Source organism: Capricornis sumatraensis, chromosome 15 (genome assembly GCF_032405125.1).
Source record: "Capricornis sumatraensis isolate serow.1 chromosome 15, serow.2, whole genome shotgun sequence".
Taxonomy (NCBI): Eukaryota; Metazoa; Chordata; class Mammalia; order Artiodactyla; family Bovidae; genus Capricornis; species Capricornis sumatraensis.
In genome coordinates, this window is record NC_091083.1 from 10,688,517 (window position 1) to 10,714,612 (window position 26,096).

The 26,096-nt window shown below is 39.7% G+C and overlaps 1 protein-coding gene across 3 annotated transcripts in view; it reads right to left on the reverse strand.

The window, feature by feature from the left end:
• TASP1 (taspase 1) overlaps positions 1–26,096 on the reverse strand; it is a 254,444-nt gene that overhangs the window by 151,836 nt on the left and 76,512 nt on the right. For all 3 annotated transcript variants that reach the window (XM_068987337.1, XM_068987336.1, XM_068987335.1), the window contains one exon: positions 2,993–3,112. In XM_068987337.1, the coding sequence (XP_068843438.1) occupies positions 2,993–3,112 (120 nt within the window). The remainder of the gene's footprint in view (positions 1–2,992; positions 3,113–26,096) is intronic.

Below are 26,096 nucleotides of genomic sequence, written 5' to 3' on the forward strand. Positions count from 1 at the left end.
AGATTATGGCATCTGGTCCCATCACTTCATGGGAAATAGATGGGAAAACAGTGTCAGACTTTATTAGGGGGGGCTTCAAAATCACTGCAGATGGTGATTGCAGCCATGAGATTAAAAGATGCTTACTCCTTGGAAGAAAAGTTATGACCAACCTAGATAGCATATTCAAAAGCAGAGACATTACTTTGCCAGCAAAGGTCTGTCTAGTCAAGGCTATGTTTTTTCCAGTGGTCATGTATGGATTTGAGAGTTGGACTATAAAGAAAGCTGAGCACCAAAGAACTGATGCTTTTGAACTGTGGTGTTAGAGAAGACTCTTGAGAGTCCCTTGGACTGCAAGGAGATGCAACCAGTCCATTCTGAAGGAGATCAGTCCTGGGATTTCTTTGGAAGGACTGATGCTAAAGCTGAAACTCCAGTACTTTGGCCATCTTATGCGAAGAGTTGACTCATTGGAAAAGACTCTGATGCTGGGAGGGATTTGCGGCAGGAGGAGAAGGGGATGACAGAGGATGAGATGGCTGGATGGCATCACTGACTTGATGGATGCGAGTCTGAGTGAACTCCGGGAGTTGGTGATGGACAGGGAGGCACGGCGTGCTGCGATTCATGGGGTCGCAAAGAGTCGGACACGACTGAGTGACTGAACTGAACAGAACTGAACTGAAGGAAGCAAATGAAGTTTTCTTTCAAATTGCCACGTTAGCATCTGAACTGTTATATTTAGAGCAGGGAAAAATGTGTAATATGCTAAAATTTAAAAGTTTTTTGTGCATTTAAAATGTATATAGGAATACCTAGTTTTAGCGCATTTTTTAAAATATGAGTCTGCTTTTCAAAGACAGTTTGCTTATGTATTTTGTTTCATTCTATTGTGCTTGTCTAGAAGGACAGCCCTCTACCTCTCATAAGATCCTTCCATGTTTCCAGGCTTGTTGCCTCTCTTCTATCTAAGTAATATAACCCGATAAAGCAACTGCTTTCCATGTAAGCAACTTTACCCTCTCCTTCACACCATTTCCTGATTTTTCAGCCCTCACAAACTGTACATTCATAAACCAGTCAGGTGGGGCAAATTAATATTAAGGTTCTTTTTTTTAAACTGAGGTACAACTGACACATATTTTATTAGTTTCAGGTATACAGACTAATAATTCAATATTTGCAAAGAATGCAAAATGATCAGTTAACATCCATTAACTTCTGTCAGCATACACAGTCACAGAATTGTTTTTCTTGTGATGAGAACTTTTAAGATTTACTCTCTTAGCAGTTTTCAAGTGTGTACGTGTAAGCTTTACAGTATTTCTTTTTCCAAGACAACGCCATGTGCAGTGTGGCAGAATAGCTTCAAGATTGCTGGGTGTAATGTCCTGCTAACGTAGTCCAGAACTACCCTTGGTTCCCTTGTTGCTATTTTGCTAACCAAAACAAACAAAAACCAGTGAAAAAGTCATGGGAATGGCAATGTGATGAAGGCGGCTCTGCTGGCTTTTCTCTCTCTTTCTCCACCAAGGCATCCAGATCTGATATGCCAAGCTTGGTTTTCCTATTCCAAACTTGACAAATACACAAGACTTTATTATGTGGAAAAACATCATGACCAGACAAAGACTTTTTATACTGAGTTCAAAGCGTTTACACATGTTGAGTAATCATGTCCCATAAATCCCCTTGCACGGCAGGCAAAGAGTAGCACAAAATTAATTATTCCTCCCTTCCCCTTCCCACCATAGCACTATGAGTGCTTTGTCCACAAAGGGCAGGTCACAGAACATCACTAGGGGCTTTGCGAAGATGTCCTCCATGAATCAGATCACTCTGCTCCGGGCACTCGCTACCCACCGTGTCCAAAGCAATGGTGACGTGGACTCTTCTTCAAACACGAGATACAAAGCACAAAGGGTATGCCAAGCGGTGCTCCAGAGGCAACATGAGATCCCAGCACTGAGCTTACACACGCCCCACGCAACTGTCACACTTTAACAGACTGTGCTGTGCCGCCGTGCTGTGTTGTGTACTCAGCCGTGTTCAGCTCTTGGCAACTCATGGTCTGTAGCCCGCCAGGCTCCTCCGCCCATGGCGTTCTCCAGGCAAGAATACAGGAGCAGGTTGTCATCTCCTCCTCCAGGAGACCTTCCTGACTCAGGGATCAAACCCGCATCTCTCGCATCTCCTGCTTTGGCAGGCGGGTTCTTTACCACTAGCGCCACTTGGGAAGCCAGCAGACTCTGTGAGGGCGTCCAATTCGTTTGTTCGCTCAACAAATATTTGTTAAGCCAGTAAATAATGTGCCAAATTGGTATATACTCAGAAAGATTATTAGATCAAATGGATTGTTAAATTTCATTCTCAATTTAGTGCTAAAGGCCGGAGATGGGGAGTTGGGAGTAAAGAAGATGTACAAGTAAGCTTGCAAAAAAGCCAGTTGCACATAAATTCAGCCTCCCTCATACCTCGATTTCTTGAGTAGTATCATGGTTCGGTAACTTGAAATACCAGTTAGTATATAACAGCTGAAATGCTTAATCAGAGAAAGGATTAGGGTCAAAATGCTACTGTTCCTTGAATAGAGGAAATATAAAATGCAACTCTGAAACCATTTTCCTACCTGAAAAGCAAGCAGTCATACAGTCAGGTGCTCACTTCTACAGAGAATGACATTTACAAAGAATGAACATGGGACTCACTGCACATTTATTACATGTCTGATAAATACCCAGGCCAGGACCCAGCCTATTGAAAGTAGTCAAACACAGGATTATGTTTGTTTGGTAAGATCAGTAAGAACCCTAGTGTTCTGAGGGAGGTTTTCATTTTAGAAAAGATCCTAAATAGGCAGTTGATGAGTCATACTACCTAAGCTGTTAAGAACAATATCATTTGTTTTTTCTAAAGAAAAAAAAATGTCTCTACTGGTTCAAAAACTTGTGAGCTAGAAAATTCTACGTTCAACTTGTGAGGCTAGTTTAAAAACCTCAGCGTTCCTTACCTGCCCAACTCTCCCTGGATGTTTCAAGGCCAGGCCTCCACTAGAGACGGCAGCTGCCACATTCCCTTCGTGGTCCACAACCACAGCACCCACTGTGTCCAAAGGGCCTGAGTCGTTCTCCTGTGGAGCAAAAGGGGCCAGAGCATTCACTAAGCACAGTGCGCAACAGTGATGTGACCACACAGCACTTCAAGGCCAATCATGATACGGCAAATTCTGAGCTTATCCTTAGCTGGAACATTCGGCAGTCTCCTGAAATTATGGATTATCAAGTTGACGCTTAAATCTGGTTCAAGTCAAAACTTATTTTCCAGTGAAAGATCCTGAGCCAAGGGTGTCTGGTTGCTTTTCTCTAATAAGAAGCCTAACACGCCTTTCAAAAGGAGGAAGAAAACAACAATATAAATTGTAGTATATCACTCTATCACCTTAACCTCAAGAATTCAGTTCACGACTGAGAATCTGTAGAGGAAAAGATCTATGGTATAAGTGAACTAATAAACGTCCTTACTTGTATTTTTTTAATACTATGCAAAAATTTCTAAAAGTAATATATTCACCACAATAAATGAAGAGAGTGACATTCAGTCTTGAACTAGATCATGCTACAGTTTTCTTTAAAATTTCTTCCTTGTGAGACACTTGATGGCAAACTCCCTTCTCTGCTATGTTAATAATATGGTTGCCACTCATATGACAGAAAACTGCACATTCCTGGGAGCCATCTTTGTGTTTCTGGGTCTTGTTCCAGGCCTCACATGCTTAAGGCATTTCACACATATTGACCACAAGCAGCTGTCTCTTGCCTCGAAGATTTCTGGATCACCTGTGCAAGGCAGACAAACTTTACACTGCTGGATAAAAATCAGAAGTAAAGGAAGTGGGAAGAAAATTTCATGAAAAATTACCTTTTTAGTATACTAAAGGAGGGCCATTATAGGTCTTTAGGTTCATTGTGGTCATGGTGGTATATATTTTTAAACTTGGGCACTGGTGCCTTAGAACCTGAGAACCCCATCCTCACCCAAACCCCCAAATCTGTATCAGAGTCAGGGACAACCCCATGTTCAAAGAGACTTCTGGTCCATGGACTCTACTTTGAGAAACAAGGTCTGATACTATCCCATAGGTCATGACCAGCCAAATGTCTGCTGTACTCATTCTAAGCCAAATAATTTTATAGGCACAAGTCTGCTGAAGGAGAAACTTAAACCACTTAAGACCAACATTATGTCAGCATAAAAGATTTAAGCTCTGTCTTGTTCCATTACCAACTGGCAGCATATCGCCATGACCATACCACCATGAACACACTACAAGGTATTTTAAAACATGATCTTATCCATCTTACTGGTTCTTTTAGAAACAGACTGCTGCTGCTGCTGCTAAGTCACTTCAGTCGTGTCCGACTCTGTGCGACCCCATAGATGGCAGCCCACCAGGCTCCCCTGTCCCTGGGATTCTCCAGGCAACAACACTGGAGTGAGTTGCCATTTCCTTCTCTAATGCATGAAAGTGAAAAGTGAAAGTGAAGTCGCTCAGTCGTGTCCGACTCTTAGAGACCTCATGGACTGCAGCCCACCAGGCTCTACTCTCATACAAATAAAAAAGCACTGTAGAATAACCTTCCTCAAAAACAGCAACAACAAAGTCAGGAAAAGGTATTCTTTATTAGTTCTTTTTTATTAACTGTGACTGCTGATCCTACTCAAACATTCTATAAAATAGAATTTTACTGAGGGGACACATAACATATACACAACGATATGAATTATCTGTAAAAACAATTCTCAGCATTTCAACCAGGATATCATGACTTTAACTTTTATCCCTTGAACCTTACTGTACAGAGACATGGAAGGATTATACATCGATGGATTTACTATAACCTGTTTTTCAAAAATGAAAAATCAAGCAAAAGATAGAGAATTCTGTTCCAAATTAAGCTAAATATTCCTAATGGCTTGCAACACCTGCAAAAATCAGAATTACTTCATAAAATATTTAAGAATTAGTTTATAGATTTCACATACTGAAATGGAAACTGAAAGATGATGAAGTAATATTTAAGCATTTTTATGAAGTGCAGGTAAATCGAATGAAAGACAGAGGTATTTTGGCTATAATAATTTCACTGAGCTCGTTTGTATAGAAAAGAAATCTTAGAAAGTTTAAAAAACATACAATGATTGTTATTATATAGAGCTACTATTATATTCTTACACTCCATACTCAGAAATATATGCATCACATAGATACACACAGACAAGTATTTCCTTGACTGAAATACACTAGTTGCATTAATTTTTTGATAAAATTATTATTTAAAAGCAATGGCTTAAATTATAGTTCTTGTTCAGAAATAAACACATGTGTATAAAGTTGACACGGAGATTCCATGTGTCATGGAAAAGACAAATAAAACTTTCTACAAGTAACCAATGATCCAGTCATCTCTGTTGAACTTAATGTCAAAAGTTTTCATTCTTCTCACTCCAAATTGGAGATGGCTATTACATAGTTTTTGTAAGAATTAAATAAAGTACCACATATAAACTAATAAATCCCTTAGAACAAAACGTAGATACTTTCCACATGAAAACAAAGTCTCTAACCTGCACTTTAACTCTGAAACCTGCCAAGAGACACCATCAGTTACTTATCTCATTAACGTGGTCTTTCTTCTGTATATGCACAAGTGCGTGCATGCTAAGCCGCTTCAGTCACGTCCGACTCTGTGTGACCCTATGGACCACAGCCTACCAAGCTCCTCCGTCCATGGGGTTCTTGGACAGAATCCCATGAATACTGGAGTGGGTTGCCATTTCCTCCTCCAGGGTTTCTTCTGTACAGAATTACTCAAGTATCAAACAGAAAAAATACAAGAATAATATCTCGAGTGTAAAAGTGCATCCTGAATCTGATGTATGGTGAGATTATCCTAATATAATAATAAAGACAGAAATACACTTTATTTTTAAGATATCAAGTCTTCCCAAGGCACCCTTGTTAGGCTGCTGAGTAGCATTATAATCGGCCTGAGCTTCCACTTGAGAAGCACAGCTGACTTAACACCTTCCGCACAGTAAGTGCAACATAAAGCTTTCCCACCTTCAAGCATCCTAAAGATGCAATGATAGATCTGGGCCTAGGAACCTAGACCGGGCTCCACATCTGGCTCCTAAAACCAGTCCCCTGCAATAGTGGGGCCTCCGTGGGCTCCGAGTATATCAGCCTTGTGTATAAACAAAGGAGAACTTAGCCAGAATTATCTGCTTTCATGTGTCTGGCTTGGCTGAAACCAAGGAAAATTTGGATATAAGAATACCCAATGACTTTTCTCTTCTCTCTTAAGAAAATCCCCCTTCTGATGTCCAATACTACAAATGATGTTTCTGTAAAGCTACAGTCAAGATGTCTATTTTTAAATAATCCTTTATTCTTTGCTTAATAAATATACATTAAAATCTTTGCAGCACTACACAGATTAGTGCCAAACATATCTACAACAGAGAAAAAAAGTTTATTTTGTAGAAATCTTTGCTATTAATTCCCTAAACCATTCACCGAAAGTAAACAGAAACATTTTCAGCTCAAAATAAAAATAAAGTGTGTTTACCATGCTTTTAAGGGGCTTTAATATATCTGAATTACAGCTTTAATTATAAATTCATATCATAACAAAGTTCCAGAGGATTACCTAAAAATTCCAGTCTCTCAAAAGTAGCAAAGGACAATGTTTTCCAACTGGCAGAACTCCTCCTACACAGAGTTCTGGGGCTGCAACATTAAAGGTGGAAAATGCATTGGTTCTAATCTCAGTGTTTTGTTTTTTTAATAATCTTACATATAACGTACTATGGGATTGTTTTCTTCAAAGTGGAACTATTTGGGAGCCTCAGTGTACATGCTGAATGAGCATGTGTAAGTGACGGTAGAGATCAGACAAACATGCTCATGACTTAGGTTATTGCACGACTGAACTACAATGGAAGCATTGCTGTTGCTGCTGTTGTTTAGTCGCTAAGTTGTGTCCAACTCTTTGTGAACCCCACGGACTGTAGCCCACCAGGCTCTGCTGTCTATGGGCTCTCCCAGGCAAGAACAGTGGAGACAGTTGCCACTTCCTTCTCCAGGGGGTCTTCCTGACCCCAGGATCAAACCCACATCTCCAGCACTGGCAGCAGGTGCGTTCTTTACCACTGAGCCAGCTGGAAGCCACAATGGACGCTTCACAAAGCTTTAAAACATTTTTATTCTTATTCATATGTTGTCTAGTTAATAGTATTTAATTTGAACTCATAATGAATGACTGGTTAAGAATAGCAACCTAAGATATACTGGAGTTGAAATCAAAATTGAGGAATTTAAGAAAGATGATAATTCTGACAAGTTCCTTAAAATAATATTAACTAGATTATTAAATTGCATTCATTTGATCAAAGTACTTATAGAATACATCTCAATGACTTAAAATCAGTTTAAAAATATAATGATGAATATATCTAATTTGGTTTCTTGTGTTTCTGTAATAAATATTAATCACAATTTTAAAATTCTAACTCAAAAAAATTTAGCTCTAAATTAAATATACACTCCTAGCTATGACTCAGCAACTATATCCCTAAGTGTTCACCCCAAACTGAGAAACTGAAACTGCCAGTCGTTCAGTCGTGCCCGCCTCCTTGTGACTCCATGAGCTGTAGCCTGCCAGCCTCCTCTGTCCATGGGATTTCTCAGGCAAGAATACTGGAGTGGGTTGCCGTTTCCTTCTCCAGGGGATCTTCCCGACCCAGGGACCAAACCCAGGTCTCCTGTATTGCAGGCAGATTCTTTACCAACTGAGCTATGAGGGAAGCTTATTTACCCCAAGAGCAAGCAAAATACATATGACAAAAGACTTGTCAAAAATGTTTATAACACCTTAGCCAAACTGCAATAGTCGAAACCTGGAAAGAATCCAAATGTCTATCAAGAGGGGAATAGGTACACAAGATGTGATACCTGCAACAGTGGAAGACGGTACAGGAATAAAAAAGAACTAGTGATATGTGCAACTATATGGATAATTTTTAAAATGTATGTTGAGTAAAAGATGCTGGCCACAACGTAGTACATAACATATGACCCCAATTATCTGAAGTTTTATTTAAAACAGGTAAAACTATGGTGAAAAAGAATCAGAAAAATAGTTGTCTTGGGAGGGAGGTGTGGACTCTGAAGGGATATAAAGAAACTTTCTAGCATAGTAGCAATGTCAGATCTTGTTACATGGATGAATACACATATCAAAATTCATCAAATTATACACTTAAGATTATGTGTGTTTCACTGTTTTACCTTAATCAAATCAACAGCTGATGTATCTATTTTTGAGTATACAACACAGGATTTGAAATGTCAGATCATGATCAAATCTTTCAACTTTTTCCTAATAGCGTAACGCATCTATATTTATATAACATTTAATGCACATCTGATTGCAATTGTAAAGGGGGGGGAGTGATGGAAAATAAGGAAGAGATGGTAAAATGAATGAAAATCTAATGTACTCCCAACTGGAAAGAATAGAGAAATGAAAATATTTAAAGAGAAAATGGCTCAAATTTCCCCACAATGGATGAAAAATAAGAATCTACATCTCCAGGAATCCTGAGAAAAAGGAAAGGAGCCAGAGAGAAAGGAAAGCTTACAGCGGTGGAGTGGCAGCAGAATTTCCAACAGTCCAGGGGGGGCCAGAAGGCAGTGGCATGTTTTCACAGAAAAATAACTATAAACCTAGAACCTAACAAAATTACCTTTCAGGAACAAAAATAAGACAAATACATTTATAAATCAATAAAATGTGTTCATCACCAAGAGACCTACACTTACTGAAGTCCTAAAGGGTCACTGTAGTGAATACTGCAAACTGACCTCCTTCTAATACTCCCTACCACCTAGTCATGAGCACACCGAATATTCTTTTCTTAGCTCTACTTTATCTTTTTTCCACAATATGTATCTTCTAAAATATAAAATTTATCTTCATAATATTTAAACTGCCAAACTCCTCCAAAAGACTAGAAGTTCCACAAAGGCGGTAATCTTTGTATGTTTTACTCACTAGCATAAGCGAAGCACCCAGAAAAGGACTTGACACCTCTTAAGTACTCAAAAAATATTTGTTGAATGGATGAACAAATAAACAAATGAATAATACACTTTAAGAAAAAGGAAAATAACTGCTGTGATCTAAATGTGCCCTTCCAAAATTTCACCTATTGCAATCCTAACCCCCACAGTGATGGTATCGGAGGTAGGGCATCAAAAAATGATTAGGTCATGAAGGCAGAGCCTGCATGCATGAGATATGCCATTATAGAAGAAGCCAAGAAGTTTCCATGCCCCTTCTGGCATGTAAGGCTATAGCAAAAAGATGGCCATCTAGGAAGGAGGTCCTCATCAGACACCAAATCTGCCTGTGCCTTGATGTTGGACTTCCCAGCCTCCAGAATGGTGATAAATACATTCCTATTGTTTGTAAGCCATCCAGTCTCTTGTATTTTGTTACAGCAGTCTGAAAGGACTAAGACAATAATCCAAGAAGGAAAAGGACACTCAGGAATGAAACAAGGAATGGGCAAGCAAATACAATGGCAAACACGCATGTAAATCAAAATTAATATCATCTTCAAAACTAATAATAGTGTATTGTTGGGCTTCCTTGGTGGCTCAACGGTAAAGAATCTGCCTGTCAATGCAGGAGACATGGGTTCAATTCCTGGTCCGGGAAGATCTTACATTGCAAGGAGCAACTAAGTCCACGCGCCACAATCACTGAGCCTGCACTCTAGAGCCTGGGAGCTGCAAGCAGCGAAGCCCACAGTGACTGCAATGAGAAACCTGCGCGTCGTGACTGAAGAGTAGCCCTGCTCTCCGCAACTAGAGGAAAGCTCGAGTTGACGGTGAGGACCAGCACAACCAAAAAAGCGCAACTATTAAAAAAAAAAAAAAAAAAGCACATTATTAGAAGATCAAGATGGGGTTTTAAAATCTGGCTATATGTTATCACAAATACACCTGAAAAATAAGGATGTGAAAAAGCTGAGAGCAAAAGGACAAGGGAGAAGAAGAGAGACACCCAGTAGGGACCAACCCAAACAATGTGACTACATTAACATTAAGAACATCAGTTTTAAGACAAAACCTTAATAGGATTAAAGGATGTGGTAAATACTGAAAGTTTAGATAAACCAGGGCGATAGAGTAATTCTAAATCCGTATGTACCTAAAATTAAAAATAGCCTCAAATGTACATAAAGCAAAAACAGAGCAACATAACGAGATAGTTTAACACACTTTTCTTAACCATGAATAAGGAAAATGACTAAAAGCAAACAAACAAACAAAAATTCAGTAAGAAATAAAAGATCTGGGGACTTCCCTGGTAGAACAGTGGGTAGGAATCCACTGGCCACTGCACGAGTTCAATACCTGGTCCAGGAAGATTCCACACGCCGCGGAACTAAGTCAGTCTGACACTACTACTGAGAGCCCACTCTAGCGACTGCAAGCTGCAATTCCTGAGCTCACGCTCTAGAGCCCAGGCTCCGCAACAAGAGGAACCGTTGCAATGAGGGGCCCATGCACCACAAGGCAGAATAACCACTGCTCGCGGCAACTAGAGAAAGCCCACGTGCAGCCGCAAAGACACAGCACAGCCATAAATAAATATAATTTTTAAAATAAAGGTCTGAATAGCACAGTAAAAGGCTTAACTTAAGGCATTCACAGAATTTTGCTCCAATTAGAGAGAAAGCATTGTTTTCAAATACAAATAAGTATTTTTAAAAATTGACCATACATTAATCCATAAACTAAATCACAACAAATTTCAAGAACCAATATCAAGCAGAAAACACTCTCTGACTACAATACAATTAAGTTAGGTATCAATAAAGGTAAATAAAATTTTTTTAAAAAGAAAAAAGCACTGCTAAATAATTTATGGATCAAATAAGAAATCTAAATAGAAACAAAAATACTTATTAACCAGTGATAATAAAATATATTACATTTCAAGGAATTCCCTGGAAGTCCAGGGGTTAGGACTCTGCACTTTCACTGCCAAGAGCGCAGGTTCAATCCCTGGTCAGGGAACTAAGATCTCTCACAAGCTACATGACCAAAAAGAAATAGACATAAAACACTGCATTTTAAAACCTGTGAGGGATAAAAGTGGCACTGAGAGGGAAATTAACACCCAAAGTATTGATATTAAAAAAGAAACAAAATAGTAACCTAATTGTCCAACTAAACAAATTAGAAAAGGAACAAGATAAACACAAGGAGAAAAAACAGAAGATGAAGCTGGTGCATGGCGATGATCCAGAGAGATGATATGCAGTGGGAGGTGGGAGTGGGGTTCATGTTTGGGAACTCATGTACACCCATGGTGGATTCATGTCAATGAATGGCAAAACCAATACAGTATTGTAAAGTAAAATAAAGTAAAAATAAAAATTTTTTAAATAAAGAAAAATCAATGAAAGAAGAATGAACACTAAATGAAAAGATCCAAAAAGGAAATAAAATAAATAAACAGGAGAAAGAAGGGCAAAATCAGTTCTGTGACTGAACAACTTGTTGAAGGGACAAACTGAATGAATGAAACTGAACAGGCAATGATTTTCTCCAGGCACTAAGGCTCAGCAGGGCCCGAGCCTCCCGCCTTCTCCTCCGGTGGGAGGCTTGGCTCTTGGCAGTTAACAGAAGACACTATCAGATGTCATGGTACAGGTGGCGTTCCGGACTCACTCTGCATCCCCTATCCCTGCCCCACAGAGAAAGACTACGCTTCTCCAAGTCCCAAGGTCTCGGAAACCCCAGAAGAGGTCTCCTGAATCGCCTCCCAAACACACAGGGGCCCTGGCGCTAAGAGCACAACCTAAGCCCAGCAGCTCTCCCCTCTCTGGAAGCCTCTTTATGCACTGGCTTCTTCTAGTTTCCTCTGTGGTTTGTCTTGCCCCTCATCCACCTGTAGGCAGCAACAAACCAAGTGTCATGACACTTTTTAATTGCACCTCATCAATAACTCAAACTTTCTGTCCTCTGAAACTTTTTAGAGTTTTTTGCTCAGAGGAAAAAAGTTTAAAACTTTTTAAAGTTTTTTAAACTTTTTTGCTCAGTTTTTTATGCATGATCCAGGCTCAGCCTCTCCAAAGCAGTTTTCCTCTAACTTCTTGTATTTCTCTGATCATTTCATATTTCAATCTTCCCTAAATATAATGCTTTTGCACATCACTCTTAAATGAGTTCTGTCCCAAGAGCACATCCTTAACAGCTGCTGAGAAATCTTTCTCCGGTCCCATAATAACCAAACTGAAGCCCAGACTCGTTTCTCACAATGTGGAAGTGATCTTTATTTCAGGAGGCTGTGCGTGCCCTTTGGTCCACTGTTCAAAACAAACTTCTAAGGCTTTTCCTATGAAACATGAAGCCTCTCACTTTATCCACAAAGAGATGATATATCTTTATATTGGACACACACTCCACCATTCGATGTTTTCTTCTGGTAACACTTCTTTATCGCCTTCTCATCCCCTAGATCAACCATCTGGCACCAGATCACACTCCTCGCAATTGACTAACCAGTTCAGTTTCTTTAATTCCAGATTGCTTTCCTAAAAGCTCTAAATAATTAGTATTCATATAATATTTTAGCTTTAACTATTTTAGCTTTTACTTTTTCTACTGGAGAGCTGGTCATCCTTCACTGTCTTAAACTCAATCATTGCTGTCTGGAAAACAAGTTCAAGGGAGGAGGAAATCAAGATTATTTGGCAGTTTCACCTCCAAGAGGCACATATATGAAAGGACTTCAACCACAGAGATGGTGCAACGTGCTACCAGCACACACACTAATAGGCTATGAATGTCATTACCTGGGCAGATTAAAAAACACATAAATAAATGAGCTAAGGCTTTGCTAATTAAATAGACAGCAACAAAGTCTCTTTAATAAGAGCAGGCAACCTTTTTCAATTTAGTTGTCCAATTTGGCTCTTTCCAGGAACACCTGGCCGTGGTCTGGACCTCTGGTCTCTCTTTCATTTTGGAACTTACATGTACCTTCTCTGGATAAAATTACACTTTTTCTTTTAAATACCAGCGCTCCACTGGCCTTTGAACTGACTCTTAAAGCAGTGGGGAATAGCAGATAAAGGACTCAAAGGTAACTTGGACAATCTGGAGTCTATTCCTGCCAATGAAACACCATGACAATTGGGATGGGTCATTTAACCCGGATTTAAATTCCACCCTCTTCAGACTTCAGAACAATATTTGACACTGACTTTAGTAACAAAGTAACAAGTTACTTCATGTGTTGTGAAATTTTTTTAAGTACAGCAGTATTCATTTGAACATATAATTATGAGTATACACAAAAATAGAAACTGTTATTTAAAATCATAAATACGTAACAACTAAAGATCAGCATATTAAAAAGCAAAAGGGAGGCAAAAATGCCCATATACTTATTTTCCTTTTGTTCCTCAATAGATTAAAATCTTATTAGAAATTAGAGATAAATCAAAGAATTACAAAGAATAAGAAGGAGTTAAGTATAGTTTAGAATGTAACATACAATCTAACTAATTATGATAGTACTAAATCTCAGAAATTCTGAAACCATTTAAATTAACTCCAATGATGTTTTCAGAGACTTTCAACACTTCAAAGCCTGTTTAATGCAAATAGACGCAGGACAGGCCCCACTCACACATATTTCAAAATATTCTCATTTGCTTCCAAGTACAGTCAGTGCAAATAGATGTTCAGGGGGACTCGCTTTGGACTTATTTCCCCTGTGGCCCATTTCACTTTGCCAAATTCTGTGAACATTTGAATCCTTTCAACTGCCATGCCCCCGTGGGGCATTACAGAATGCCAAAACCAGAGTTTGGTTTGACCAGAAACGTTTGTCAGAAGTTGGTGCATTGTAGTTTGGTTTCTGCATACCGAAAATTGGGTCATGTGCTGATCCACGCCACCTCTCTGGATGGTCTCACCTGTTCACACTACCTGCCCAGCCCCTGTGAGCATTTGGGTTTGAAAACACTGTTCTACAGAAACTCTGTAGTGTAACCTGCTTATCCTCTCACAGGCTTCTTCTAAACCTGGGACTTTCACTTTCTCTCTACAGTTATATAAGCCCTAATCTTTAGCCAAGACATTAGACCCAAAGACTAAAGTATTAGTCACTCAGTCATATCCAGCTCTTTACGACCCCATGGAGTGTAGCCTGCCATGGGATTTCCCAGACAAGAATACTGGAATGGGCAGCCATTCCTTTCTCCAGGGGATCTTCTCACCCCAGGGACTGAACCTAGATCTCCCACATTGCAGGCAAATTCTTTACCATCTAAGCCACCAGGGAAGGCCCAGCTTAAACTCTAGCTCTGCATAAAGCCTACCATGTGCTCAGAGTGACTTTCTCCATCCTGCTAATCCCTGCAGCTCTCATGGATGATTTCATTCTTCTGCCACATACCAAATGAGTTTGATATGAGTTTCCTTTATTGCTTAACTCTTCTGGATCACATAAAATGGTCAGGGCCTCTCAATGTATTCCCTAAAACCTACTTGAAAACCTGTGTATAAAAAGTACTCAGTAAATGTTTGCTGGTGATAATCATGAAGTCAAGGTAAAATAGGTACTGCAAAGAACAACTAAAGATCCCAAGAGGCCGTGACCTCCGGTGGAAACGCCACTCAAAGCCTGTGCTCCAGGTCACTTACTGGTGAGTTCCTCAAAGTTTTAGATGATACAAATCGGTGAAGCAGTGAAAATGGAGCACTGCCTATCCCTTGACTAAAAAACATAATATGACCACAGAAGAGATGACAACGCTTGTACAATGAAAATGCTCTCAATGTCGGGGGGAGGGGGCAAGCACAACCACAAGCTTCATAGACCGTCTTAGCTTGCAAGGTAATCCCCATTTCCATTCCATCCCCTATCGCTCCTTGGAAAATCACACAACCAAAATAAACAAGTGCTAGAAAATGGGTAGGAATTTTTGTGGTGGTGAAGGTTCATTCTTTTTCCTAGGGGGAGAAAAAAAAAAGATGTGTTTTAAGAGTACATTTGTAAAACAGGCATTTTTACCTGCGTAACAGTTGGAGAAGGAAATGGCAACCCACTCCAGTGTTCTTGCCTGGAGAATCCCAGGGACGGGGGAGCCTGGTGGGCTGCCGTCTGTGGGGTCGCACAGAGTCGGACACGACAGAAGCGCCGCCGCCGCCGCCGCCGCCGCCGCCGCAGCAGCAGCAGAAGTGGAAATTGGTCACATTTCTCTAGATGGCTAGATGGGCACGCCCCCTTGTGGACACTTCCTGACTCAACTCTGGAGTGGTTGCTTCTGAGATATTAGTTCCCTACAATCACTTCCTTCACTTACTGAATAATATTATTAGTACTATTTCCAGACAACCTAACTTTTCTTTCATTACATTCCCAAACACAAGCTTACTGTTAAAAGTGAGGTATAGTTTTGGACTAACAGTATGCTTGAAACATTAGAAAGAAGATTCAAACTTATAAGACTTACAATTAAAGAAAATAACGGATGCATTACTCTCTCAAAATTTATAGTAGAATCATTGACTGTAGATGTTTAAATTAGTAATGTTAATTGAGTATAGGTATTTTTCAAGGCACTGTGATAGGAATTTAAAAAAATGCTTATGCTTCTATATACCTACATGAATAAGATAAAATAACCACACACATCAATCTCAAAATGGCAAAGTGCTTCAGCAAGCACTTATTGAGTGCCCATTACATGTACTAAATAGAAAAAAGGAATTTGTTTTAATCTGGGTAGCATTTGAGCTGGTTCTTAAAGAAGGGCTTGGATTACAATTTCAGTAGGCAAAGTGGCAGGTATTCCATTATTAATTATCATTTATTCCACAAAGAGAAAGAGACATGAGCAAAACTTAGAAATGAGAACTTTCAGCAAATTCATAAAAAACCAAATACAGAGATGTAACTGGTGGAGGGGTGGGGGGGCAGATTATTCCTGGAGAGAAATAATGGAAAAGTAGGTTGGGTACAAGTTTGAAGAGGGTTTATAAAGTCAAGCTAAAGACACTGGGTTTTAATCTACAGATAGCAAAGATTCTATTAAAGTTTCTCCCAAAAGAAGGATAAGACCAATGCAGGTATTTTTAAGGAAATGTATATTGGGATAACACACGGACTTAAAGAGGAATGGGGAGAGTCTAGAAGTAGGCAGGCCAGTTAGAAAGATACTGCAACCATCCAGTCATCAAGGAAAAAAATGGTATAGATTTAAGAGTGGTAGGCATGTCAAAAAGAAGCAACCAAAATAAAACAAACAAAACAAAAAATAATACCTATATTTATCATCAATTGTTTAATGAGCACTTATTATATATATTATATAATATGAGGTTAAAAGATGCTTGCTCCCTGGAAGGAAAGCTATGAGAAATCTAGAGAGCATATTAAAAAGCAAAGACATCATTTTGCCAACAAAGGTTCATATGGTCAAAGCTCTGGTTTTTCCAGCAGACATGCATACGCATGTGAGAGTTGGACCATCCTTTAAGAAGGCTAAGTGCTAAAAAATTGATGCTTTTGAATTGCGGTGCTGGAGAAGAGTCTTGAGAGTTTCTTGGACAGCAAGGAGATCAAACCAATCAATCCTAAAGGATATCAATCCTGAATATGTCTTGGAAGGACTGATGCTGAAGCTGAAGCTCCAATACTTTGGCCACCTGATGCAAAGAGCTGACTCACTGGAAAAGACCCTGATGCTGGGAAATATTAAGGGCAGGAGGAGAAGAGGGTGACAGAGAACGAGCTGGTTGGACAGCATCACCAACTCAGTGGACATGAGTTTGAACAAACATCAAGAAATAGTGAAGGACAGGGAAGCCTGGTTGCTGCAGCCCATGGGGTGGCAAAGAGTCAGACACCACTCAGCGACTAAGCAACCATGGCAACCAAAACAGATAGAGTCCCTGTCCTGCTGGAACCTGCACTGTAGTGGAAGAGAAAGACAGCAAGCAGGCACCCTCAGAGAGGCAGCTGGAGCTGCATGACCACTTGAACGACAGGTGGGAGGGGGCAAGCAGAACTTCCAGGATCTGGAATCACAGGACAAAGGCCCAGCCTCCTGCAGCATCTTGACAGTGTGACCTCCTGAGAGTAAAGAACAAAAGACTGGAAAGGAAGACAGCCACCTGCTCCTATCAAGTCCTGTGGGGTCTGTTAAGGGGCTGCACTTTATTTCTAAGTACAGCTGGAAGTGACTCAAGAATTTAAACAGGGTCATGACAAAATCAAATTTCACTTTTAAGTGATTCCATGAATGCTGTGTATAGACCTGACTGGAAGAGGCAGCAGCAGATGGATTGGGATGCTACCACAGTCATGCAGGAGACAGTGATGAACCTTGACTCTAGACTTGCTGAGCTAAGCTAGACATGAGACGTGTAATAATCAACTGGCAAAGTCAGGGCATGAAAGTGGGATGGAAATAAAAATCTGGACTCATTCACTCAAACACAGTTTCATGGGCACTGTGTCTGGTGCCTCTTGAAAAATAGACAATGACCTGGAGACAAATTCTGGAATCAGATAGAAGGAGAAAAGAACTCTAGTCTTCCTGGAGGAGAGCTAAAAGAGGAGTGGACATGAACTTAACTGAACGCAGTCATGTAACTACCAACTCCTCTAAAACATTCTATGTTCACTGAAGAAATGATTACTGAGCAGGCGCTTTTCTAGGACCACTGTGACATATTAGGCAGAAAAAGCAATGAGTCTCAAATTCTGCCCCAATACCTTACACATCCCTGCAGATTTTCATTTAGTAAATTGAAAGTAGAGCCTAAGAACCTCCTACCAGTAGATTTAAAACTACCCAGATGGGGATTTCCCTGGTGGTCCAGAGGTTAAGACCGCATGCCCCCAGTGCAGGGGGCAAGGGTTCGATCCCTGGGCAGGGACATGCTACACAGTACAGCCGAAAGGAAACAAAAACACACTACACGGATGAAGACAACAGTTAGCCAGGCTGAGCATACACTAGAATAGAGTCTCTCAATGAGAGGATCAAGAGGTTTGGACAAGCTCTGTTTTGCCAGTGAGAATATGTTAGAGAAGTGTCACATGGACAGACGGCAGTCAGCGAGTACCACACGCTGACCGTGTGGCTGAGGAATCTGATGTCCAGAGCGGCTCCCCGTCCGCCCCAGGCCTCTGGACTGGCCCAGGTCAGACCTTGACCAGACCTTCTCTGGTCAGACCTCTCCTGGTCTTCTGTACCCATCTCAGCCGGCACCACTCCCTCCACCCCTTGAGTAATCCCAGCCTCGGCTCTTGAATAGTTTCTGGCCTGCGACTTTTTATTCGGAATGTTCTAGGCTGATTACAGAAGATGTGGGCCAGTCAGGACTTTGAAAACTCCAGTTTTCCTTCATCTTAATTAAGCAGTGGGCCTTACCTTCAGATCTTAAAGCATCCCTGTTATTGACTATGTGTGTGTATGTGTGCCAGTGTATACACATTTGTCTTTTCAGGTGCTGGTTTATTCTGCTGGCCTTAACACATGTGTGTATTGGCTATACACGTGTTAACACCACTACATCTGTGACAGGTCAACTCAGGTCATTAACACATGGGGATACAGTATGAGGACATATTTAGAAATTCTGACTTAGAATCTCATGCTGTTAACATCATGATCTGAACCGATTCCCAGACAGGAAGACGTCTATGAAAGTCCATTCACTGGAGGAATTTCCATTTAGGAAAGCTATAATATGACAATTTGAACATTACATACAAGGTCAGCTAAGATTATCCCAATGACAATGAAGGAATACCTTCATTTTCCCCTCCTATGATTCTGGTTAAATATCAAAATGTACAGGAGGCTCGACAGAGCTGATGGATACTCAAAACAGAGGGCAGATTTACAAGTCTAACAACATCTGATGTCAACCTATAATAAGCCTCCTGGAAAACCACATTCCCTTACAAAATAAAAACAGCAGTTATGGTCTGTTAACACTGATTTCTTGCCTCACTAATCTCACTTATAATTTTAAAACTCAGTGTAAATTTAAGGCATAGTTTCATGAGGCTTTAAGAAAGATTTGGGAGGAACCTACTAGGTACTGAATCTTTATACAAGAACTTAGAAACTTTTTCTGAAATATTGCCCAGCTATCAAGGGTTGAAAGTTCTGGATATGGATAATTCATGAATTGGCATAAACTGCTACAAACCGTAAATATTTAAAGAAACTCCATCAATTTACATTGAAAAGGAGTACTGCTCATCAGACTATATAACCTATGTCAATGAATGAGGTGGTAGTAATCTAGTAAGAGAAGCAATTAAGTTACTGACCTACTTTCTGATTTACATGTAAGTCCTATATGCTTAATCAGTAATCAAGATAATCTTAGGACAAGAAAATATGAATTTTAATGTATTACTTACAATTCAAAGAAATAATTTCAAATGGGAGATAATCACTCCACAGGATGAATTTATAGGTTTATAGAAAAAAATTAAATATATGAAGTATACTTATTTATGTAAAAGAGAAGGCAAAGGAGTTTCTTACTTCTGTTTACTCATATATCTACACATTAACCGTCTTCTTGAAAGACACCATAGGACTCCAGATCAAGCAAATTTCTGCAAAAGACTAATTACTCCTTCCCTACACACATAATACACAGACATGTACACAAGTACAAATAGAACAATCTGAGGAAAATATGTTGTTTTTCATGCATTTATTTTCTTTGATCTTAACCTACCTCTCACCCAAAAAATACAGTGATTTAGTATGATACAGTTAAGCGTTTACATAATAATTTCAAGATGGTGGATAAAAGGCAAAAATGTTACCCACAATATACTTCAAAAGAATAGAATATATTTATATGAAGCGCACAAAGCAAGGCCCAACATTTCCTTTCTGAAACATGTGGCCAATTTGATGTCCCTATGTGGTGGCTAAAGAACACAAAATTAAAAGTTGTAGCATCTCTTTAGAGTGGTTTTGAACACACAACACTGTACAAAAGCATTCAAGCCTTTCTAAACTCATTCATTAGAAACAGAAGAATGAAGGATACTCATAATGGAAAAGGTCTGATTGTCTATCATTTCCCCACCCTATACAAGTACTTCTATACCTAAAAATCTATGAAATTAATTGAAAACTTAAATTATTTGTAAAAGTGATGGGAGGAGGCAAAGAATTCCATGTACATTCAACTGTAAAATCTGTTATTAAAGGAAAAGACATGGAAACTATTTTGACAATATGCTTGTGAAAAATAAAGGGGGGAAAAAAAGGCTTGAAACATCAAAAATGTTGAGATCAAACAATACCCCCAACCTCTTTTAATACTCTAAGAATGAAAGCCCCTTCTAGTAACATCCAGGGCTAGCTGTTTGAAACTGATATTTATGAAATCTAGACTATCCTGGGCATTGAGTCTGTTTTTCCAACCTATGGATCTCTCCTCTTGGTAACACCTCCTTCCTTTATATAACAAGGTTATGTAACAATTCAGTCAGTCCGGTAGCTCCAGCTAAGAGCTGCTATTGGTCAATGAGTTAAGCACTTCCTTCCAAAACAAAGTTTCCTTTCTCAAAAATGCTAAGATTGATGCTAACACAACTACCTTTTATTTTTTTGTATCAAAACAAAAGATAAATTTAAAACATGTCATCACTTCATCACATATACCACAAGAATTCTGGATCCGCATTCTAACAACAGTGAGTCCAAGGCAACATTGCCAGAGGAGAGCACAGACGCCAGTGTGTGGGAGTCACAAAGGGCAGAGGACCACACTAAACCGCACCACGAGTATTGAACTGAGACTGAAGGAAACCCCACAGGACCAACAGTTCTGGTTTTGACACAGACAAATGTGTTATCACAGCTCAGTTAAATAATATGTCACTCAACAACATGGTTCAAATTTCAATTACATGGTACAGTAACTGTGAGTAATTGCATAAAGCATGACCTTCACTACTAGCTCTTCAGTCCAAAGATCACTGTTAACTGCACAGATGTCCATCATTGTCAGTGGCCAATCACGTCATTGTACTCAAAGTCTGTCACTGATAGATGTGTGCACTGATAGATGCATGCACTGCAAGTACGCAGCTGTGTTGCCTCCTTGTCTCCCAGTGACAAATCCACATGCCATTTTGTAAAAATTGACAATCTACAAAGGACACTATACAACCAAGATGAAAGTGGACCAAAGAAGCAGTGATAATGCTGGAAGTGAAATTCCAATAAAAAATAAATGAAGTTACAGAAGAAATAGTTGACCACCAGAATTTTTGACACTGTCACCACTCAAGAGACTTTAGATCTACAGTCAGAGGAACTCAGTGAAGACAAATTGGTCAATATAAATAAGGAATGTAGTTGTGACAAAAAGGATGAAGATGTCACAGAGGAAGTAACACTTGGAAAAACTTTGACATTAAAGGAACTGAGGGATCACTTATAACATGGAAACAGCAAAAGATAAAATGGTGAAAGCAGATCCAAAATTCAAAGAGAGTTTGACAATTCACCATGACATAATCAGATACTCACTCCACATTGTGAGTTATATGACAGGAAGGCAAGTTTAAACTACTCTTGATAAGGAATTTTTTATACAGAAAAAAAACAAACACTAATTCTGATGTTTTAAATTAGTGTACTAAAAAAATATTCATTTTAATTTTTTGCTTGTTTCTCTATGCATTTATAACCAACAATAAAAGAATTTTTAATGTTTTGACAAAAATGTTTAAAGGTCATGGAACAAGTTTAACTTTTGCTATTAAGATCCCTTTGTACAATTTTGGTTTGCATGGTCATTTTCATGGTCCAGCACTATCACGCAAAATGTGGACTGCCTATATACACTGCAAGGGAAAGAAGGGGGTAAAAGAAAATCCAGAACAGCTGGGTCTACCCAGAGAGGGGAGTGGAACAGAGAGCAAACAACTACTACCTCTGTATTACACAGCATTACAGGTAAATAATAATATTTTCCTTCTCCATCATGTTTTCTCTGCTAAGTCATACACAAAAAAGCATGGATGAAACAGAGACACCAATTATTAAGAACAGACAATTACTCAGAATTTATTCCTCATTTTTGAATATTATATCATAAACCCATGTATTCTGAAAGTGAAAACAAAATGGGTTTTATTTGATTTATGGGTAGATTAGCTGTTTACGCTGGTATTGGTTTGAAGCAACAAGGGACATACTAATTGTGGGGAGAAAAATGACAAAAATAAGTTCTCCGTTCACACTATGCACTATAAATTACCTACCTAATAACCACTCTCCTCCCCTTCCTTTGACAAGGAAAGAACTATTTTGTTGGGAAGACAAGTCATGAGCTGAGAGAGAGTAATTAGGAAAATCCACTCAATTTCTTAGGCTCTTTTGCAGCTGGGAATAGTCATGTGACCAAAATAAATAACTAAAGAGGACTCCATTGAGAGGGAGCCTGGAAAACCTTTGCATCCCAGATAAAAAGGTGACAGACACATCTGGCACTAGTCTCCCCTTCCCCACCCTCCATGGTCTCACTTTCTCACCTTCAATGCAGACGTGACACCTCAAATTAAAGAAACCATATTCCACCCATAAGGCAAAAGGTGTGAGAGGAAAGGCCCAAGAGAAATCCCAGATATGTTGGCTCCAGCATCACTATAACCTGAGCTCACGAAAGCTTGCAACCCTCCCACTTCCAAATTTTTTATATGTCAGGGAGCAGGGGGACAAATATGCATTTCCTAAGTCACTGTCAGGTTTGCTGTTGTTTGCAGTCAAAAGCATCCCATTGATTAACCATTTTTATTTTAAACTAAGTCAAATCTAAGTGTAGACGGTCAGAGGCTAAGGAAAATAAAAATACTCTGATTGAGGTAGCAAGCTGATGAAATATTCTTCTTGCTTTAACTATGATTTCTATTAGTACTGTCCATGCAGTCACAAAGAATCAGACACGACTGACTAAACAACAACAACAAAATTAGTACTGTGACAAGGTCTGGACAATCGGTTTACCTTTTTAAGAAAAAAGAGAAATATCAAAGCAACAAAAATCACCAAATTTATTTCCTTTATTATCAGCCTTAAAAATATTTATTCTACTGTATACTCCTTTCAAGACAATATTTATGTCCTCCAACACTGAATAACCAAAGAAGGGAACATTAGCAAAGTTACCAGAAACCCTATTCTTTTCATTATGTTTATATACCCAACTCACAGCTTCTTTCATGTAGCCACAACACACAGTAGTACTGGGCCTTAGTCAATGCTGGCTAACCAAAACTATGTGGAAACTATACACACAGGACAGGGAGTAATAAACTAAATACAGGTTGATTTAGAAAACAGCTATTTGCCCTTTCCCATCACATCTCTAAAAAGTTCCTATGCTTCCTCTCAAAAATTGTAATTTTCTGCTCCAATGGCTCGTTATCTGGTAGCCTGTTCTTTCTGGGAGCATTTTTATCACCTCTGCCAACATTATGCAGCAAACATCTGTAAGACAAAACCTGTGGCCAGCACCCTTCCCTAAAGACAGAAGCTCGATCAGAGTCATTTTTGTAGGTCAATGTCAAAACACAGTGCTTCTTACACAATAAAGTTCAAACACTCTGAATACTAAAAACATTTTCCTGTCATTTCAGGTGTCTAAACCACGCCATTTGAATCATGCCTGAACTCCAGCTCTGTACCCACCACGGCCAGCATCCCTTACCACCCTCCCCTTCTACACTGCAAGACTCCACCTGGAGGAGGAGCTTCTTTCTCTTCCGGCTGAGCGACATTAAAGACGAATGCAAACAACAGCAAAGGCAAGATGATGGGGCCTCCGTGAGTGACAGTCACCAAGCACGTGATCATCTCGACACTTCTGTTTTTCCTAACAGCCATAGAAGCAGAATATCACTATTTTCTATTTTAAAATATCGCTATTTTAAAAATAAGGAAACAGAGACTTCATAGGTTAAATTCTCACTGAATTCACAGAAGGTCACTGAAAAGAGTAAGGTATCTCGACCCCGCTTCCAACTCCACAGCAAAACTTCTTGAAAGCATTATCTCCACCGTGTTCTCCTGATGGTGCCTTGGCAGCAGGTCTACAGTCCTCCGTCAGGGAGACCGTCCTCACCCGGGTCCGCAGTCACCAGGTCCTGAGACCAGAGGTCCGGCCTCTGCCGCCTCCTGTTTCTCAGCAGCATCTGACCCGGTGACAACTGGCTCTGAGCTGCTCTCTGCTTCCTGGCCGCTCTCTCCTGGGGGCCCCTCTATCCCACTGGCTGCTCCATCTTTTTCTTTCGTTGGTTTTTCCTCCTCCAAACGTAGACATGTTGGCCTGGCCCCGGGTTCAGTTTTCAGACCTCTAACTTCACTCACTCCTCAGTGAGCTCATCTGGCCACATGGATTTATATTCCTTTCAATGCCAATAATTTCCGATTGAGAAATTCCCTCCTGACCTACCCCTAAGCTTCAGATGCATATAACCAACTCCACAGTCAATGTCTCCTGCTGCCACATCAAGCTTTTCATTGGAAATCCTCTTAACCAGGTTGATGAGTGGCTGTTTAAAGTTTTCAAAAATTGATTATCCTCTGGGTGAAGTAGAGAATCACAAAAAAGGACATATTATAAGTATGTCCTTCCTTAATTAAAACACAAAACCAATTCATTCATTCACTAGCCAATTTTTTTAATATAAGACCAAAGCCTTTTCTCTGAATGTAAGCCCACATATAAATGTTCCATATCATCTTTCTAGAACACCCTGGATTGTCCTATGATTTCAAATTTTATCTAAAATAGAACAGGAATATAAAGACACTTAACAACACGCTCTGAATACAGAATGCTTCCAGATTTTTATGATTTTTCTCAATCTTTTATAACTGACTTGCCCCAACTTAATTCTATGGCAAAAATAATTCTATTTTAACAGACCTACTCTGCTTTTTCAAATTAGTTTTCAAAACAAACAACCCTTTTGATTCTCAAGCAGACAACTCTCTTTTTAAGCTCAATGACCAACCAAGATAGCATATTGAAAAGCAGAGATATTACTTTGCCAACAAAGGTCCGTCTAGTCAAGGCTATGGTTTTTCCAATGGTCACATATGGATGTGAGAGTTGGACTGTGAAGAAAGCTGAGCGCCGAAGAACTGATGCTTTTGAACTTCAGTGTTGGAGAAGACTCTTGAGAGTCCCTTGGACTGCAAGGAGATCCAACCAGTCCATTCTAAAGGAGATCAGTCCTGGGTGTTCATTGGAAGGACTGATGCTGAAGCTGAAACTCCAATACTTTGGCCACTTCATGCGAAGAGTTGACTCATTGGAAAAGACTCTGATGCTGGGAGGGATTGAAGGCAGGACGAGAAGGGGACAACAGAGGATGAGATGGCTGGATGGCATCACTGACTCAATGGACGTGAGTCTGAGTGAACTCCGGGAGTTGGTGATGGACAGGGAGGCCTGGCATGCTGCAATTCATGGGGTCACAAAGAGTTGGACACAACTGAGCGACTGAACTGAACTGAACTGAACTGAACTGATTCATCAGTTTACAGGAGACTTGAAGAACTATGTAACTAGAGCAATAGAAAACAAGAGCATAATGAGACTCTTAGTGGCACAAAATTCAACTGAAAAGGGTAGAGGAATGCACACTAAAAGTGGTCTATTAGCTTCAGGGGCTTAGGGTACTTTGGCATCCAATAAAATGTTTATGGTGAAAATAAAAAGTATTGGTTAATCTGAGTCTGTTAAGGGGATATGGACTAAGAAAGTTCTTTTTCTCCACTTCCCACCTCTATCACCATGAAATCATACTTTCTCTAACTCCCCTCACCTTAAGAAATGTCAATACTCAAATGACTAAAACTAAAACCTTTAAGCCCCTTTCTATCTCACCAGTCTTTTAGACACCGGTAATTTCTGCCCTTTATAGGAACCCTTACAATATATCCTGGATGTAGTC